The 15,000-nt window shown below is 33.5% G+C and overlaps 2 protein-coding genes and 1 pseudogene across 3 annotated transcripts; 1 reads left to right on the top strand and 2 right to left on the bottom strand.

Moving 5' to 3' along the window:
• Positions 1–699: 699 nt before the first annotated feature.
• LOC112999764 (transcription factor VIP1) lies at positions 700–4,936 on the bottom strand. Of its 2 annotated transcripts, none has more exons than XM_026126041.2 (4): positions 4,722–4,936; positions 2,546–2,638; positions 1,363–1,447; positions 700–1,011 (listed from the first exon to the last, which is right to left on the bottom strand). In XM_026126041.2, exons 2-4 carry the CDS (start codon positions 2,633–2,635, stop codon positions 932–934), a joined length of 255 nt encoding a protein of 84 aa, XP_025981826.1. In that variant the 5' UTR covers positions 2,636–2,638; positions 4,722–4,936; the 3' UTR covers positions 700–931. The 2 variants fall into 2 exon arrangements, with proteins under 2 accessions (XP_025981826.1, XP_025981825.1); XM_026126040.2 differs by having other exon boundaries at positions 745–1,011; positions 2,546–2,679.
• Positions 4,937–5,714: 778 nt separating this feature from the next.
• Positions 5,715–6,796, top strand: LOC100778411 (pre-mRNA-splicing factor cwc22-like; annotated as a pseudogene).
• Positions 6,797–8,531: 1,735 nt separating this feature from the next.
• BZIP130 (putative bZIP domain class transcription factor) lies at positions 8,532–13,092 on the bottom strand. The gene is made up of 4 exons (XM_003548075.4): positions 12,183–13,092; positions 11,309–11,441; positions 9,491–9,575; positions 8,532–9,147 (listed from the first exon to the last, which is right to left on the bottom strand). The coding sequence occupies exons 1-4, from the start codon at positions 12,992–12,994 to the stop codon at positions 8,897–8,899; spliced, it is 1,281 nt and encodes a 426-aa protein (XP_003548123.2). The 5' UTR covers positions 12,995–13,092; the 3' UTR covers positions 8,532–8,896.
• Positions 13,093–15,000: the final 1,908 nt, after the last annotated feature.

Genomic DNA, 15,000 nt, shown 5'->3' with positions numbered 1-15,000 from the left:
TATAATAAAACAAAATGACTCTTATTTTTTTCTAAAACTTATCATGTTAGCTGCTAATCTACTCGTACTAAAAAATGTAAATTATATATATATATATATATATATATATATATATATATATATATATATATATATATTCTCGAGCAAGGCTAACAACATAGTCCTTGATGAATTCTTCTTAATACAATCTATTGAATAAATAATACAGTTAAATCTAATTTTTTATATTTTAAAATAATTATATTTATTATTTATATTTCTGATTTTTGAATATTTTAATTTTTTATATAAGATTGATTGTGTGGTTAAAAAATTGTGAATTAAATTTCTTTTACTAATAAATTAATAATTAATATTTATTGATGAAAAAAATTTAAAGTTGAATAATTTAGTAGGATACTAAAAGCAGGCTATCTTTTCTTGTCCCATTACCAATCAAACAAGCTTACCCACTAATAGAACATAAATAAAATGTACTTAAATCATGAAGATAAGCACGAAAATTAATGTTGACATTCTCATCATGCTAGCTAGATGGTTAAAATACGAAAAGTTTCGAACTTACAATATTAGAACCCTAGCCGAGGCGTACTGAGAAGATGCTTTCCAAAATTATTGCTATTTAATTCCAAAAGCTAATTACTACAGTATTATCAACTAGTCTTTCAACATTTTTATTGTGTTACTTTCATTCTTATCTTCAAAAGAAATGTTACTTTCATTCATCCAAAAAGCTATAAAACATAAATTTCAAAGGTTGTGCTTCCAATCCAGAATTAGAGAAAATAAACATCACTAAAATGCATAATAATGTACCCTTCACAAGTCTCACCACACACAAACTCATAATTAAATTACTACTGCTATTATGAGCTACTTCTGCTAATTGATGTTCATCAAGTTGGAGCAATTTTGTCCATTGAAAGGTTGCTCAAAGGGAGGAACGTCTACCATAACGACCATTTCTTGCCCTAAGGCGCTTTAATTCTTCCCGTTGCGCCTTACTGACCTCTGCAATTACATATTGTAGCCATGTTTATATTCATGCGTTAAATTTGAAACACGCAAATGAAAAAATCTGCAACTTCACAAATTTCAAGCAATAATAATTTCCCTAGACTTAATTTTTTTTTTTGTTTTGAAAAATGTGCATTAGGGTTCCTCAATTCTTTCATAGGCATGATTTAGGAAAGAGGTAAAATTGACACACACGATGATTCATGAGATGAAGTTCATAAAACAGATTTACCTATGTACTGATTGAACCTTATTTCTTTATCCAATTTAACATGAATTGATTGATAAAAAGGGGACATCACATTCAATTTTTTAAGGCATAAACAAATACGAAATGATGCACACCGTCTTTAAACTGTGCTTCTTTCCTCAGAGCCTCTACGATCTTTCTCAGCCCCTTAATCCTTTCATCTGAATCCATACATTCTCTCTGCATCATATGAGACATTGATAAGTTAGCTGATTTTCTCTTCTATTCCTTGTTATGCATGTGTACAAAATTGAATTTAACAAAAATACTAAGAGAGTAATGCTACATAGAATTTTTTGATAAACTTTGTTAAGCCTTAAGGGTGGGTGTCAGATACGTTCAAGTGGTGGGAACCACTCATCTTCCATGAGTCACATGATGAAAAAGCACCAATTTAAGTTTTGAATTTGTAATGTAATTAAACAAGCCAACCTACTTCAATGATGTAAAATAGTTTTGGAAAAACTATATAGGTAGGATTTAAGTCTGCATTATGTTTCTGTGTAAAAATAATGAGATTATTGTACAGTGTATTTGCTTGTTCAAAACAAAAACACTCAAGTCATGTAAATAGAGAAGATATTCAATGATAGTACTGATGATAAAACTAAAGATATATGATGCAACATGGGAGTTTGATTACAAAATCACCCATAACCCATCCCAACCCACCTTCACCATTTGCACTAAAAGTATGACCAGATTTTGACACAACTATATTAACCAAAGAAAAGTGTCCTCTCATCTACAATTGTAAACTATTTTTTTAAGGCTAAAGGAGGAGAGAGGCTGAGTCAAGCGCTTGCAGTGACCCCGACTAGGTTGGCATCCTTACAAACACCCAACAAGGAAGCCAACTTCCGAATTCATTAAATCAAAAGAAAAGAAAGGGGATCTACGATTGTAAACTGATATGCAACCAACAAGAGTATTCAGTGCATATATTTTTCAAGATTTTGATACATGATATATATGATCTGTAGTTGATTTAGATCACCATGTGATTCTTTTATTAGCCATGACTCTTTCCAAACAAAAGGATAACAAACCAGCATAATTATTAGTCTTCTAGTCCTCAATTTTGTTTTGGACCAAATTCTAATTTCTAAACGCTATAGATATGTTTTCATGACCAATGCTATTCTTTTCCTAATTTCTATGCATAAGTAAATCTACACCACCGTTAGTGGCAGGGCTCCATCACACACTGACAAGAACAATTTACCAAATTCATGTTTATTCATCATCAATATGAAAAACGGAAAGGAAAGAACATACCCGGAGCCTGGCAATATTTGCTGTGAGGTTAGCGTATTTAATCTTAAGCTTCTGCACCCTCTTCCACAGAATTATGTAACGAATCTTCATCTCCTTTAATGGGACGTACAGAAGATTGCCTATTAGCAAGAATCCTGCAAACCCACAATATTCCAAATCCAACCCCACACCAGTGCATCAAACCAATAATTTTCCCATAATCCAAACACCCCTTAGCCAATGCTGTAATATCCTAAGGGTATTACCCTTAGATTACATTTTAACATCAAATGTGAATAATTAAAAATATATTACTGTCAAGTAACATCATCATATACATATCAAAAAGGACATTTTCCAACATAAGAAACTCTATACTAAAAGAATAATTACATAACTAAGTGTCTAAAAAGTAATAAGCCAAAGACATTAATTCACAAAAACATAACATCTGCATGACCAGAGTCTTCATTCTCCATAATCTACTCAATCTAGAACATGAAATCTAAACTAATGGGACACGGTCTAAGCAAGTGCTAGACATGACCCCATATACTTATAAAATCCATGGAAGCAACATAAACATATAGCTAGCTAGGGGAGTTCACAAGCGAGGTTGAGTTAGATTTGGCGAAACTCATTACTTAATCCAATCAAATTTTGAATAGGTTTGGTTGGATTAATATTTTGAATTTTTTTATAATACCCAACCCAAACCAACTCATTCACAAATGGGTTTTTTTTATTTAAATCTAGTATTTTTCTTAAAAGCTAAAATTTTATTAAAATACACCTAAATTTAACATAAAGGTAGTAGGATGGGGATACACATCCTTTACCCAAATTTATAAGTTAATATAAAAGAATAAAATAAAAACAAATGCATAAAAACTCCATCAATGTCTTTTAATCTAGAATGTCAGGGTTAAAATAAATGTGTGTAAGTGTATTATGTTGTCCTCACTAGCCACTACTACAACTATTAGTCTAATAATAATAATATTTTTATTATTTAATTTTTAATTTAAAAATATATATTATGAAATATATATATATATATAATAATTTAATATTAAAAAGATGTTCATGGGTCGGGTCAGTGAGTGCAAGAATTAAAATCTTGTGACACAGCCCAAAAGTTAAGTAGTTTGAATGGATTGATTTGGGCTCAACTAAAACACATTAAACATCCAACGTGTTTGGGTCAATTTGAGTGGCTCATACTCGTGAACATCCTTACAGGTAGCTTCACTTCAACATTGACAAAAGCATAAACATAAACTTAGACATCAAGTTTTGTATGCTTAACATCATTTCTTTCTTTGTCTTTTTTGTCCTATGACAAGTATTGAACTTAAACTTCCAAGTAGTGTCCCCCCTTGTTCTCATATCATGACCTTGCATTTATTTCACCCTCTGACTCGAGGAGCCTTTACCACATTTTTTGGGATGAGAAGTGACAGAACCCCACCGATCATCCAAAGAAGGCATCTCAAATCTTATTGCATGCATCTTCCTTTTTAAGACATTTGGACAACAATTATAGTATCAAAAGGGTTGGTGTCCTTCTTCAATTCATTCAAAAGAAACACAATTAACATTCCATTGTGCGTGAAAATTTAGTGTCTTTAAGGAGTGAGATACAATTTAAAAGAAAGTTATGCGTGATTAAGGATGAAAAACAAAAAATATAGTGTTTCGAAGCTTCCAACTAGAATGTTCTCACGTTTAGCTTCAAGCTTAGAATGCTCAAGCCCTTTACTTCCTCTCTCACACTTAGCTTGAGAAGTTCTACACTTAGCTTGAAGCCCATGCTAAGATTGAGAAAATTTCACGCTTAGCCTTAAGTCCCTAGAGCTAAATCTTCAATTTGTGCTTCTTAAGCTAAGCCTCACAAATCCCAGGCTTAGTGTAGAGCTTAATTTTTGGGCAAAATGTAGGGAGTTTCAATTTTAGAAATTTCTAGGCCATTAATGACTTCCCAACCAGTTCTAAACATCATAAAAGACACATGAATGGTCCATCAAGCATTAATACACCAAACAAACATCTAATAACTCATAAATCATGCAACCCAAATAAAATTCCCAAATTTACCAAGTTAGGGTTCAAACCAAACTTTCCCAAATCAAACAATATAATACATGTTCAAAAGGAAAAAAAAAGAAGAAGAAGGAAACGAATAGGAAGTACTCACTCAATAATGTCAAGAGTGTGGGTGGGGTGTGGGTCTCCCTTGATATTTCTTCCTTCTACTCCTTTCTCCTTCTTCCTTCTTTCCTTATCTTTTTCAAGTGAGTTACAACTTACGAGAGGGGTAAGAGAAAGGGAAGGGTTTTAGTACTTGCTCTAAGAAGATCATGGACCTTCTATTGGGCCTAAGAGGCTTTTCTCTCTTAACTATGACTTACTCCATTCTTTAACCCATATTGGGCCTAAGAGGATCATGTGCCCCTAAGTGTAAAACACATAATGTAGAGTAAAAAACATAAATAAATAGCATCACATTAGGTAATAATAATAATAATAATAATAATAATAATAAGTGATATTATCACCGGTGTTCTATTTTTGGGGTGTTACAAATGGTCTAAAAAAGTATCATTAGTGTGGGGATTAAGATGCATGACAATAATTAATGGCCAATAGCTATGTTACTAGAGTTGACAAAATATTCACTTTCAAATTTATTGAAAACCATAAATCATTTGGAGAATTTATTGAATAGGTAGGTAAATTTTGAAAATTTTGAGTTTTGCTTATTTAAAAATTTTGAGAATTTTATAATTTTTAATAAATATTAATTAAAAATAAAAGTATTTTTATCTCACTTTGTTTCATACTTAAAGTCTAAAAAAAAGAATATTATGCTTATGCGACATCAATTAACCCTTTACCCAAAAATAAAAAATACAAACAGAATTGCACTAGAAGAGGTTGCTTTTTCGACAATAAAAGATTTTTAAAAATATATATCAATTTACTATAAAAAGATGTGTACATAAGAATCAAATCAAGTTTATAACAAGATTAAGGTCACAAACACAAAATTGTAGAATTTATGGCACTCAATTTTATTAGTGTTAATTTTTTTTAAAGAAGAACCTTATAGCTCTCTTTGGATACATATGAGCAAGATCAATAAGTTTATTGAGGTCCACCTCAAACAACGTAGGTGAGGACCCATTTATCAAGTTGTTGTGCCAATTCTGCCCCCTCCTTCCACTATTCTATCGCAGGGAGAACAGTGATGGGAATAGGGATAGGAAGCAAGAGGATGGAAACAGAAGAATGGTTGAAGATGCAAATACTCAAGGACATGCAACAATACTTGGAGGTGTTTAAGCTCCCCCCTTTAAGATGATGAAAGAAGTTCAGGATAAAAGTAGTGCAGAATATCAAAGATTAAGGTGGAATGCATTGAAAAAGGATTGTAAACAAAGTTAATGCTACTCATATAAAGCATATAATTCCGGAATTGTTTTCAGAAAACCTGATCAGAGGAAGGGAACTCTTTTATTGTCGATCATGTATGAAGTTGCAGACAGCGTCTCTCCGAGATTTACCGATGTTTTTGCTGCCATGACTGCTGCCGTTAACACCGAGTTTCCTCAAGTGGGGAATCTTTTGTTGAGACGAATTGTTTTGCAGCTAAAGAGAGCTTATAAGCTTCAATTACTAGCAGGCTAGCAGCTGTTAAATTTATGGCACATCTCGTGAATTAGCAAGTGACTCTCGTAAGATCATTGCTCTGGAGCTACTCACGGTTTTACTCGAGAAACCTATTGATGACAGTGTAGAAGTAGCGGTTGGTTTTGTCACAGATTGTGTCTCAATACTGCGGGATCTCTCACCCAAAGGCCTTCATGGCATCTTTGAGAGTTTTCATTGAATTCTTCATTAAGGAGAGATTGACAAACGCGTTCAGTTTCTGATTGAAGACTTATTTGCAATAAGAAAAGCGTTATAAAGAGTTGAAGAAATCAATGCTGGGTGAGGAATCTGAGGATGATGATGAGGAAGGCTTGGATGCTGATGAGTCAGACAATGACAACGAAGAGGAAGAAGAACATATGCAGATAAAAGATGAAATGGAGACAAATCTTGTCAATCTTCGAAAGACAAAATACTCAGCAATTATGTCTAGTGTTGATTTAGAGGAAGCTGGTCATAAGCTTCTGGAAATTAAGCTAGAGCCTGGCCAAGAGATGGAATTGTGCATTATGATTTTGGAATGTTGCAGACAAGAGAAAAACCTATCTCTGATATTAGAGTCTTCTCGAGCAGTGTTTGCAGATGTGGCAAAGTTATGATTTTGGAATGTTGCACGATCAACAAAGTACACCAAGAAAATCTCGAAAAGTGCTTTTTGCAGCAGTACTCAATGATTAACCGACTTGAAACAAATAAACTGCATAACGTGGCAAAGTTTTTCGCTTGTTTATTTGGCACAGATGCTCTACCTTGGCATGTTTTGTCATATATACGCTTGACTGAAGATGATACAACTTCTTCACGTATATTTCTTAAGACTATTTTCCAGGAAATATCAGAACATCTTGGAATCGGGCTGCTAAATGAACGGTTAAATGATCCAACAATGTAAGAATCTTTTGATGAATCCATATTTCCAAAAGATAATCCAAAAAACACACGGTTCTGCATTAACTTCTTTACATTCATTGGTCTTGGTGGTCTTACTGAGAACCTACGTTAGTATTTGAAGAATATGCCGTGTCTTATCAAGCAACAACAGAAAGATGAGTCAGGTAGTTCTGATTCATCAGATTCAGATGCAGAATCAGCAAGTTCGGATCAAAGTGACACTGAGAATGACAGAAGCGGAAGAAAGCGGCCGGAGGACAAAGGGTGAAGCAATTTGATGCTATTGTCGAAGGCCCTTGCATCCACAAAACTGATTGAGTATCCAAGGTTTCTTAATCTTTAAATATCACTGAACTTACTTGCCTTGTTATGCAAATATGAAAGGGATTTTTTTTTTTATCAGTAATGTGAAAGGGATATGTGGGCTATGCTGGTTGAGATGTTGAGCATGCTCGATGGATTTGTTTAATTTTGTTCTTAAGATCATATTCTTTAGAAGCTTTTGGTTTTCTTTTTTGATTTCTCAGTATAAGGGAACTCCTTCATGAGTGGTTTTGTAGAGCAAAAAAATATATCATCAAGAGTGGCTTTTTTAAAAAAAAATTGTCATATCTTATTATGTCTTTTGTAAAATTCTTAATATAGCTTTCAACAATATTAGTAGCGACGACATATATTATTTACTATGAGGAAATTCCTATTGCCTCCCTGTTGATTGAATTCAAAGTTTGAAGAAACTGTTGCTGACATGGGAAATGTGGACAAAGACAAAAAGACAGGAAAAAAGGTTATGGTTCATTCATTGACAGAAGAAAGGACAAAGTTTAGGGGGGAAAAAGGTGGGTGGGATGTTTAAATATATATTTGGTTTTCTCAATATTTTTTAAGAGATCCAAGTGATGGAGTCCATTTAATCCTTAAGTTTCTTTAATAATAAAAAAAATAATATTTGAATAAATTATTTTATTTTTAATTTTATATATACATATATATAATATGTATGTGTGCCAAAACTGCCAATCAGTGTTGGTGAAGAGCATTGTTTCTTAAAAGCTAGAAAATAAAATAAAACAAAATTCTTTCATTATAATATTCTGTACGTTTGTGAGGTCGCTGAAAAGATAAAGAACTGTATCCAATTTTAGTATTGTAAGATTTATTTACTAAAATAAAACACTACTGCCCATAGCCCATAGGCCCCATTAGCCTGACATTTCGGTTCAGTGTACTTGTATTTTGAAATAGCACCAAACTAATTAAATCAATTTATGCATTTTATATAATTTTGTTTCCCTAAACAGTGGTTTTAAATGAAAATCTTAAAAATCAACGTTGACATTCTCATCATGCTAAATGATTAAAAAAGAAAGGTTTTGATCTAATAATCTTACAAAGCAAGGCATACCGAGAAGATGCTTTCTGCTTTAACTTTTAACATATATAGCATGCTATTTAAGTCCAGAAGCTAGTTAATAAACTTCATTCACCATCTATACTATTATCAACTAGTCTTTCTACACCTTTATGTTACCCTCATTCACCCAAGAGCTATGACGCTTACATTTCAAAGGCTATGCTTCTCACCTAGAACTGCAGAAAGTACACATATCCTAGAACTAAAGATAAACAACACATGACTAAAGACACTGAACTGCACAATATATCCTTCACAAGTCTCACCAGTTAGTTATACATTCATATGCACAGGATGTTACTTGTGATGAATATTGCATGTAATCAATCATTTACTGCTACAACTATTATTAGCTACTTCTGCTGATTGAAGTCCATGAACTTAGGGTGCTTCTGTCCAGAGGGGGGAGGAGGCATGCCAACCTGTGGCTGGTGTTGTGTCTGGTGCTGATGGGGCACAGAATTAGACAACTGTTGCATGGCTAACTGGGAAGCCAACTGGTTGAATATCCCACCAAAAGAAGGGTTACCACCAGTCATAGCACCCCAGCAAGCACTTTGTACCCTAAGGCGCTGCAGTTCTTTCTTCAATGCCTCATTGAGATCTGCAATCACATATTGTAGCCATGTTGATTGATATTCGTGCATTACTTAAATATGAAACAAACAAATGAAAAACAACTTGACAAATTTCAAGCAATATTTTTTCCTGGACTTGAAAATATTTTGTTGTTTTGAAAAACATGCATTAGGATTCACCAATTCTTTCATGCATAACATAGGAAAGAGGTGAAATTGACACATGTAGATTCATGAGATAATGTTCATACAACAAAGAAGTAATGATTGAACCTTATTTATTCATCCAATTCAATATGAAATGACTGATAAAGGGGTACAGAACATGTCCATTTTTTAAGGAATAAACAAATATGAAACGATGCCTACCTTCTCTAAGCTGTGCTTCTTGCTCAAAAGCCTGTAAGCGCAGTTTGAGCTCCTTATTCTGTGCAGTCAAATCTGTAGTGTCTCTCTGCATCATGAGATATTGATAAATTTGATGTTTTTTTCTTATTTCCCTTATTATGCATGCATACAAAATTGACTTTAGCTAAAATACTAAGATAGTAATACTACATAGTCAGAATCATTTGATTGAATTCAGCCAAACTATGCAAAAGCACACCAATTTGAGTTTTGAATCTGTAATATCTTACTCAAAGAGTCTTGCTCTTATGGATAGTGGCAAGAGCTACTGGTGGATACCTGGATAATTACAATTTCTATATTCTAGTCACTAATTTAGTATATTGTAAATTACTTTCCTTTAATGCTACTACATTAGTTAGGAACAGTCATTGTCTCATTATTTTTAGCAGAAGAAATATATAAGAGACCAAGATATCCTATTACAGAAAGAGAAAAACAAAAACACATCACTTCAACAAAAACACATCACCCTGAGAAGATTCTTACACAGCTATTAACTGGAGAAAAATTTCCTCTAATCTAGAATCATAATCTGATATAAGCCTACAAGGGCTACAACAGTATTCAGTAAATATATTAGGAACACTTGATTGATCCACATGCCCTGTGATTCTACTATTATTTATTAGCATCCATACTACTTACATAGATACATCTTCACAATTATATTATATGCATCAGATACATCAGATTTTAAAAATATGTTGCATGCATCCACATTGCAGTCCTCAAACTTTTTGGAACCCAAATTCTTCTTTCTAAATGATATACACATGTTTTTATTACAATTCTTTTATTCTTTTTCTAATTGCTGTGCATATGTTAGATTACCAAATTCTTCTTTACTTTCAACTTACCATGTTATGGAATCAGTTATGTAAACATGTACAGACTACAGATAAATAAACAGGGCTAAAAGGCATCAAATTATACCCGGTATTACATGACTAGTTTTGAACCTTTGAATATCATACTCAGTTCAATTTACAAACCCAGCATTGAATTATCAGTTATTACTTCTCATATGACTGGAACCAATGCATCAAGAGACATTTCATGCTTATCTTTTCATAATCAAAATGAAGCCTATAATGTATTTGTGATATAGCAGTCACAGGTTTAATCATTGACAAGGTCATCATCTTACAGAACACTATTTTTTTGCCTAAATATAAGATAAAAATGTGTCTGGTTTGAGACGACATTCAAAGATATATATCAAGCAATGGCTATCCAGTGTTGAGGTCTACTCTCTGGTTATTTGGTCCTTTATCAGATAAGAGATTTGTGTCATAAGAGCAAATGCAACAGTAAATTTCTGCAAACCACCTCCATGTTTTATAAAATTAAAGAAACAACCTTCTTCTTTTCTTTGACATGTAACCATAAAGAATATAAAAAATCAGATGAGGAGGGTATAATTTTCAAAGGGCCTTCTGTAATATGAACAAAATGCTAGGAATGAGATAGAGAGTAATTTAATCTAACTTTTGTCAAACCAAGGACAATTCTATAGATATAATCATATAACAAAAAATGTTGGCAAAAATTTTGCATTTAAAGAAAGGGGCCTTGATAATGTGTGGGATCCATAAACTGTTGTGACTTATGAGCCTGTGACCACACAACTCAAAATCAGCATAAAAAAAAACATACATCATACTTAGTGTGTTGGGGGGCTCCATCAAACACTGACAAGAACAAGTCACCAAATTCATGTTTACTCATCTTCAAAATTAGGACTTATAAATGCAAAACGAAAAGGAAAGGACGCACCTGAAGCATGGTAAGCTGTGCAGAAAGGTTAGTTGCTTCAGTCTGAAGAGTCTGCACCTTCTTCTCCAACTCACTTGTGTAACGAATCTTCCTCTCCTTAGATCTTGCAGCAGATTGCCTGTTAGCAAGCATCCTGCAAACACACAACATCCCAAATCCAAACCAACATCAGTGCACCAAACCAATCATCTTCTCCCAGTTTTCCCACAATCCAAAGTCCAAACACCGTTAACAAAACTTAAAAAGATAAAGAATACTGTAATTCCTAACCAGTAACCACCTTATTTTCAGCAGAAACAACCTATATAAAATTATAAATTACAAAATTAAAAAAGCACACACAAAAACTAAATCTAATTCATTACCAGTTCCAACTAACAAAAATCCTGCAAGCACACAACATTCCAAACCAATATCAGTGCATCCAACCAAGATTTCTTTCCCAGTTTTCTCATAATAAAAACAACCCTTAGTAATAGTAATAATAATAATGTCTTTGGCTATTTGGTGGGACCCCAAAATGTCGCTACAACTTTTTGTCTTGTAAGCCAACTACGAGACTATTTCTCAGTCCGAGGTTAGTCACACTTAAACTCTTCGCCGTCTCCAATCATATAATAATAACTTAAAGCTTTTTTCTTTTTTGAAGAGGAATAACTTAAAGCTTATGGCAACATTAAAGCTTAAAGCTTCATATAATTTGCAACCATATTGTTTTCAGCAGAAACAACTTATTTAAACCTACCAATTCCAAAAATAAATAACATAACATTAAAATCAAAAGTTTATGACATGATTATGGTCGAAAACACAAAAACAATTTAAATTGCACTTAAATTTATCACTATTAATTTCTTTAGGAAAGAAAAATAACCTCTTAGCTCTTTTGGGATCCGTAAGAGCAAGCTCAGCAAGTTTATCAGGGGCCGTAGCTTTCTTCATGCCATCCATCATCGTCGCCGAGTCCGCCTCAAACGACGTCGTCGACGACCCCTCCATCGAGTTGCTGTGCCGCTCGCCGCCGCCATTCCCGGCACCTCTCTCATCGCCGCCGACGCCGGACCCGAGCCCATCGAAGAAGTCAGAATCCACCGACAGACTCCGCAGGTGCCCGCCGGCGGAAGCCCCGGACCGCCTCGGCCGTCCGCCAGACTCCTCGGAGACGACGGACATCGGAACCACGCCGCCGGCGCCCTGCGACGGCAGAGGGAGCGGCGACGGGAGGCCGGAGATGTCGAGGTCGGAGGGGTCGAAGAGGAGAAGCTCGTCGAAGTTGGCAGCGAAGCGGAAGGAGGTGTCGGAGTGGGAACGCCGGTGGTGGGACCCACGCTCCGACATCCGGTCCCGGTCCAGGTCCACCATCGCCAGCGGCTTTCCGATGAACTTCGGGTCCATCGAAAAACTAAAAAAAAAAAAAAAAAACTTTATTTTTCCTTTTCTTTCTTTCTTTCTCTTAAAAAAAAAAGGTTTATTTGTTCTTTCTTCTTTTTTTTTTCTCTTGTGTGGTGATGAATGATGATACCAAAGAGAAAGAGAGAGTAAGAGAAGAAGAGAGGGTTGTGATTCAGTTTTCAGGTGGTTGTGTGAGTTTGCTGAAGAACAAGTGGAAGCAAAGAAGAAAATTGACTTTAGTGAACAAAAAGTTGAGGGAAGTTGTGTATAGCCAATGGTAAAAAAATGCATCATTAGTGTTGGGATTAGAGATATGTGACGGCAATGTCATTGGCTATGTATCTTACTAGACTTGACACCATATTCATTTTGGAGTTTAATGGAAAATTAGATTTGGTATTAGTGGAATCTATTGGATAGATAGGTAGATTGGTGTAATTTTTTTTAATAAGTTTTAATTATTAATAATAAAAAGTACTACTATCTTTATCTCATTTTATTTGGTTTTTAAAGTTTTGTCAAGGGAACCAAGAGATATAGTTAATATTTTTAGACGTTATAAAAAGATTACTTGAAAAATGCTTGTTAAAAAGTTAAAAAGAATAATTTTTTATCTTTCTCTCTCTCAAGAATCTCAACTAGTGAAGGAGTAGTTTTCCATTTAAGTTTAATATATTAATTAAATACAAAAATGAGTTTTTTTTTAATGTGAACAAACTTTACCGCTGATTTTTTTTATATAAATTTTGTTTTTTAAACATTTTTAAAGGATTTGAGACTTTGAGTCCATTTGGTCAATGCCATCAAGTAACTTTCTTCTTTTCTTTAAAAAAGTGCAAATGACATACTTTATGTCTTTGTAATTAGGAAAATGTTAGATTGTACGAAAAAATTAGGCATGAATGGCACAAAACCTCTATATGATAATTACACCCCTTATTTCAACCAATTTCATTTTTTATATTAAATTTTTTAACTAAATTTTATCCAATCAGAGGTTAACAAATACTTTCGTACATAATTCGCGCTAGATGCCTTCGTACCAAATAGCAGGTCTCTTGTAACTAATATTCCAAATAAAGCATTTGTTAGTATTAGTAACACCATGGCTTCTTTGTTATCTAATTGTAATGGATTAAACCAATGGACTGTTTGATAGTAGCTCCTAACTAGGTTCTTTCATTGTATCAACATCTTATCCAGATTTTACAATTACGAGGAAATCCTATTACTTCTCTATGGTCGATGTGAAAATAATTAATTAGTGAGAAATAGCAAGTGTGTTATTGTGGATGAGTTTGGTTGCTTCCCTTATGTTTTAGGCTTTACAGTTGGGCTTTAGAAGATAAGTGAGAAGAGAAATGTTTTTAGAAAAAGATTTTTTGAGAGAAAGAGAAAAGCTCTAAAACCATTCCCTTAAACCCTTAAGAATTTGAATAGTCACTCCTAAAAATCTCATACTCTAATTTGTTTTCTCTGAGACAATCACTTGGTTCTCACATTATTTTGAAAGGGTTGAAGCTCCTTATCCTAGAGCAAGTTTTCTTCCATCTTTTGTTGGATAGCTTCCTTAATATAGTGGCAATTTCCTATCTTTCTTCTCCCTCTTGAGTCAGTACTAGTGTGATGCGTAAATATATTCACTTAGGTCGAGCATATTTTATGTATAGTTACCGTGGAGTTTTTTATTGACATATAGTTACAATGAACTTAAGTTTGACTATCATACCTAACAACTAGAGGTAATTCTAAGATAGCCAAAATTTATCAAAAACGAGACAATTAGGTTTAATCAACAATTGAGAAAATGGTGTTCAAATAATTGCAATAAAACAAAAATTAAAGACACATGTGCAATAGAGTGAGAGAAGAAAGAGATCAAAGTATAAAAGAATGAACAGCATGATAGAAAGAAAATAGAAAGAAAAAATAATTTATAAAAGTGTTTTGGAAATATGTGGTACGATGTAACATTAATAATAATTAAAGACAAAATTTTCTATATTTCTTGAACGCGTTTCACTGTCTTCGTCGACTACATACAAAGTTCACAAAAACCCTCTAGATTAGATATTGATTTCTTTGAGCCAGTCGCCATTATACAAGTGTGGAAAGGAAAATCTTCATCTTCAAATGCGTGTTTTTCATTTTTTACGCACATGTTGCACCATACGTAAAAGTTATAAAAGAAATAATTTAGGTGACCGAAACAGTATTTAACTTTTCAGTTAATGCAAAATACTCATATTTCCCACGAGTGAATTAGCAATGGAAAAAAAAAAATTCACTGCCCTTTCCTT

The sequence above is a fragment of the Glycine max genome, chromosome 16, assembly GCF_000004515.6.
Source record: "Glycine max cultivar Williams 82 chromosome 16, Glycine_max_v4.0, whole genome shotgun sequence".
In the NCBI taxonomy this organism is placed as follows: Eukaryota; Viridiplantae; Streptophyta; class Magnoliopsida; order Fabales; family Fabaceae; genus Glycine; species Glycine max.
This window is presented reverse-complemented; position numbering and strand designations above follow the sequence as displayed.

Bases quoted from the DNA above. Each gene is read 5' to 3' on its own strand.
- LOC112999764 (XM_026126041.2), bottom strand. From the start codon at position 2,635: ATGAAGATTCGTTACATAATTCTGTGGAAGAGGGTGCAGAAGCTTAAG. The intron at 1,448-2,545 runs GTATGTTCTTTC...CATATGATGCAG, and splicing joins CAAATATTGCCAGGCTCCGG to AGAGAATGTATGGATTCAGA. The intron at 1,012-1,362 runs GTGTGCATCATT...ATGTAATTGCAG, and splicing joins AGAAGCACAGTTTAAAGACG to AGGTCAGTAAGGCGCAACGG.
- BZIP130 (XM_003548075.4), bottom strand. From the start codon at position 12,994: ATGATGCATTTTTTTACCATTGGCTATACACAACTTCCCTCAACTTTT. The intron at 11,442-12,182 runs GTTATTTTTCTT...GTGTGTTTGCAG, and splicing joins GATCCCAAAAGAGCTAAGAG to GATGCTTGCTAACAGGCAAT. The intron at 9,576-11,308 runs GTGCGTCCTTTC...CTCATGATGCAG, and splicing joins CACAGCTTACCATGCTTCAG to AGAGACACTACAGATTTGAC.